The sequence below is a fragment of the Etheostoma spectabile genome, chromosome 7, assembly GCF_008692095.1.
Source record: "Etheostoma spectabile isolate EspeVRDwgs_2016 chromosome 7, UIUC_Espe_1.0, whole genome shotgun sequence".
Lineage (NCBI taxonomy): Eukaryota > Metazoa > Chordata > Actinopteri > Perciformes > Percidae > Etheostoma > Etheostoma spectabile.
This window is the reverse complement of record NC_045739.1, coordinates 13,611,493-13,614,319: the sequence shown is the minus strand read 5'-3', so window position 1 is coordinate 13,614,319 and position 2,827 is coordinate 13,611,493. Positions and strand designations below refer to the sequence as shown.

At 38.7% G+C, this 2,827-nt stretch overlaps 1 protein-coding gene across 1 annotated transcript in view; it reads right to left on the bottom strand.

Moving 5' to 3' along the window:
• Positions 1-348: 348 nt before the first annotated feature.
• pigt (phosphatidylinositol glycan anchor biosynthesis, class T) overlaps positions 349-2,827 on the bottom strand; it is a 32,541-nt gene continuing 30,062 nt past the window's right edge. The window contains 3 exon segments of the mRNA XM_032519751.1: positions 349-1,287; positions 1,422-1,505; positions 1,705-1,870. Of these exon segments, the coding sequence (XP_032375642.1) occupies positions 1,038-1,287; positions 1,422-1,505; positions 1,705-1,870 (500 nt within the window). The 3' untranslated portion in view covers positions 349-1,037.

Sequence of the window (2,827 nt, the reverse complement as noted above, 5' to 3'; positions counted from 1 at the left end):
TGTGTGTGTGTGTGTGTGTGTGTGTGTGTGTGTGTGTGTGTGTGTGTGTAGTGACAAATTGAACTGATGAGTTGATGAGTCAAAAACCCAACAAACTAAAGGCAATTCATTGAAGAAGAAAAAAAAAAGAAAAGAAAAAAGACCTGTTGACATTTGCATTAAACATTCAAGCATGCATCCAACAACCAAGTGCACAAGTGCAAAATGAATGTTTGGTAAGAGGGCTGTTCCTTTTTTATATGGCAGGAAGGAGTGCCAGACAAGTAATGTTAGTGCTTGGAACACATTAAAAAAACTATGGTTTTGGTAACTTTTTAGTATTTTTGTGGAGATGCTTTTTTTTTTTCAAACATTAAAACTACTTAAAATGTGTTTCAGGTAACACAAATTAATCGGGAATTATTAAATAAAGAGGAAATACTTCTGGTAGATCCCATAGTTAGCTGCTGTGTTCATTTCTGGTTGGACATGGAAAGATGTATCCTGTCATAGGAAATATGACATTCTTTCTTAGCAGGGAGATTGCAATCAACAGGTCAGGAAAGCAGTCCTCGTCCTTTTTCTGTCTGAGCTCTGAGGCTTTTAATGCTGGATTTGTAAACATAATTTTACCACCCATAGTAACAAAATGTCTCAGATGGCTATATTATGAGTTACATAGCCATTATGAGTTATGGCTTCAAACATCCAGAAACAAAAACAGTCCCACCAAAACCCTCTGATGCAGTTACCATAGCAGCATAGTACACAGCTTTGGTTTCTTGTTAAACAAAAACAGAACTCTTACTTTCCACCTAAGTAGAGAAATGTCTATATTTTCTTTCCCCTAGCCCGCAGGAAATTATCCTGAATACATTTATGTTCAAAATTTCATTTCCACTTCCATTCGAAAAACAAAAACTTCAAGTTGACAGTTTTCAAAACATTCATACCAGTGCTCGACTCTGTTCTGCCCTGAATATCACGTTAGCCAGTGGTTTCACCAAAAGGAAATCCTCCTTTCTAAAAAAAGAGCCAGTTGGCTTTTGTGTCCAGCCTCAGAGTGGCGGCACACCCCTCATCTTTCGGATGATGTTGGCTATCCGCTTGGCCAATCCTGGGCTGGGCTCTTCTATCTGGAAGCTCCGGGTCAGTAGGTTATAGAGGGAGCCGTAGCCCACGGCCACCACAGTGCAGGTCAGGCAGATGACATTATAAGGCATGCTAAAGTCAGGAGTTGGCAGGTTGACCAGCAGAGGCTCTGTATAGACTCGCACAAAGTAGCTGGACTCTTCTTTGCAGGGAAAACTGGAAAGAGATGGGAAATTTGATCATTTGACCTTCCCCAACAAATGTGTTTCTCTATAGAAATTTAAAACATTTATGAGTAGCAACATATATATCAGCAACATATGACTCAGAAAAAACAACTCTTTACTTACAAGCTGCTGAAAAGTGGCTGTTCCCTAGTGCTGTTTATATCCATGGCAACAATACTTGGTACAAGAGAGCTGATTACTGAAGACCTAAATGTTTAAGAAACAGAAACATTAATACAAAGCTTTCACAGATGTTTCAAACCACCTACTCTTACATCCCTCAAAACCATACAACACTTCCAACTTTTGAAGGGACACAAGTAGTAACATGTGTATCTGCATTTGTTTTTTAGCAACTTCTGGGAAAAAAAAAATAGTTTTGAGAACAACTCCACATGCTCCATACCCAACATAGAAGCCATGGTTGGGATCAGGGGTGTATTCAGTCCACTTGAGCAGAGCCCTCTCAAACTGCATGGTGACCTCGGTGACGGAGTTCGGAGGAAGCTGGACCAGCATCTCCAGCAGGTGGGGCCTCACACGGTCCTTAGACGGCTGGTAGTGGATGTAGCCTGGTGAAGGAAAAAAAATCATTAGTGATCATTACAGTTCTTCTCAATTGCTAAAACAGTAAAACCCATTGGCTGAACAAAGTTCTCAGTTGCCTGAACTCATTTTGCTAATTGTGCAGTTTGTTGTCAATACCTTAAACCATTTCACATGGTAAAACACAATTTGCAGATATCACTTAGACTTTTCAGTGAAACTCTAAACACATTCTCATTCTCACAACACATTTAGAGTACATACGCTAATGCACATGTCATCTATACTGGTAAACACAAGTGGCAACAATCAAATACAAATAGAGGACACATGTCATCAGTTGAACACAACCACTCAAAACTGATTTCACTCGTTTCAAATGATGTGTTCAGAGAACAAACAGGTTGTTGAAGGTGGGAAAATATTGCTAGTGATGTTGACAAAGTGCTCTGGCCTGACCCAGCCCAAAGACAAGAAGAAGCACATTGGTCACATTTTTACTCCTTTGATTTGTGTCCCTTTCAGTATTGTATACTGTAGTACAGTGCATTGTAGGCTGTACACTGTACAATGAACACATGGTATGGCCTTGAACATTGTGATTTCCGTTTGTTAACAGTACTGACTGCTCAATAGATTTTGACTGGTTGCAGGTTCATATCATCAAAGAACAAGAATTACAGTATTACAGAGACAAAGGACAAATTTGTGAGATGCGCTGGGTACAGTACTGTAAACATAGTGGTACAAGGAGAAGAAAGAACAAAAAAAATTTCAAAGAGTAGAGCAGAGAAAAAATTTCTGATCAATTTTGATCTACTATGATAGAACATGTTTGCATTCATCAAAACAATGACAGAAAAATATGAAATTTGTTTTGAGATTGAAAGATTTACTTCTACCTAAGAACTACATTGGCTTGAACAAGTTTACACACCCATGCAAAAGTTGATTAAAAAGAGGAATAAAAAAAACATCTTTTG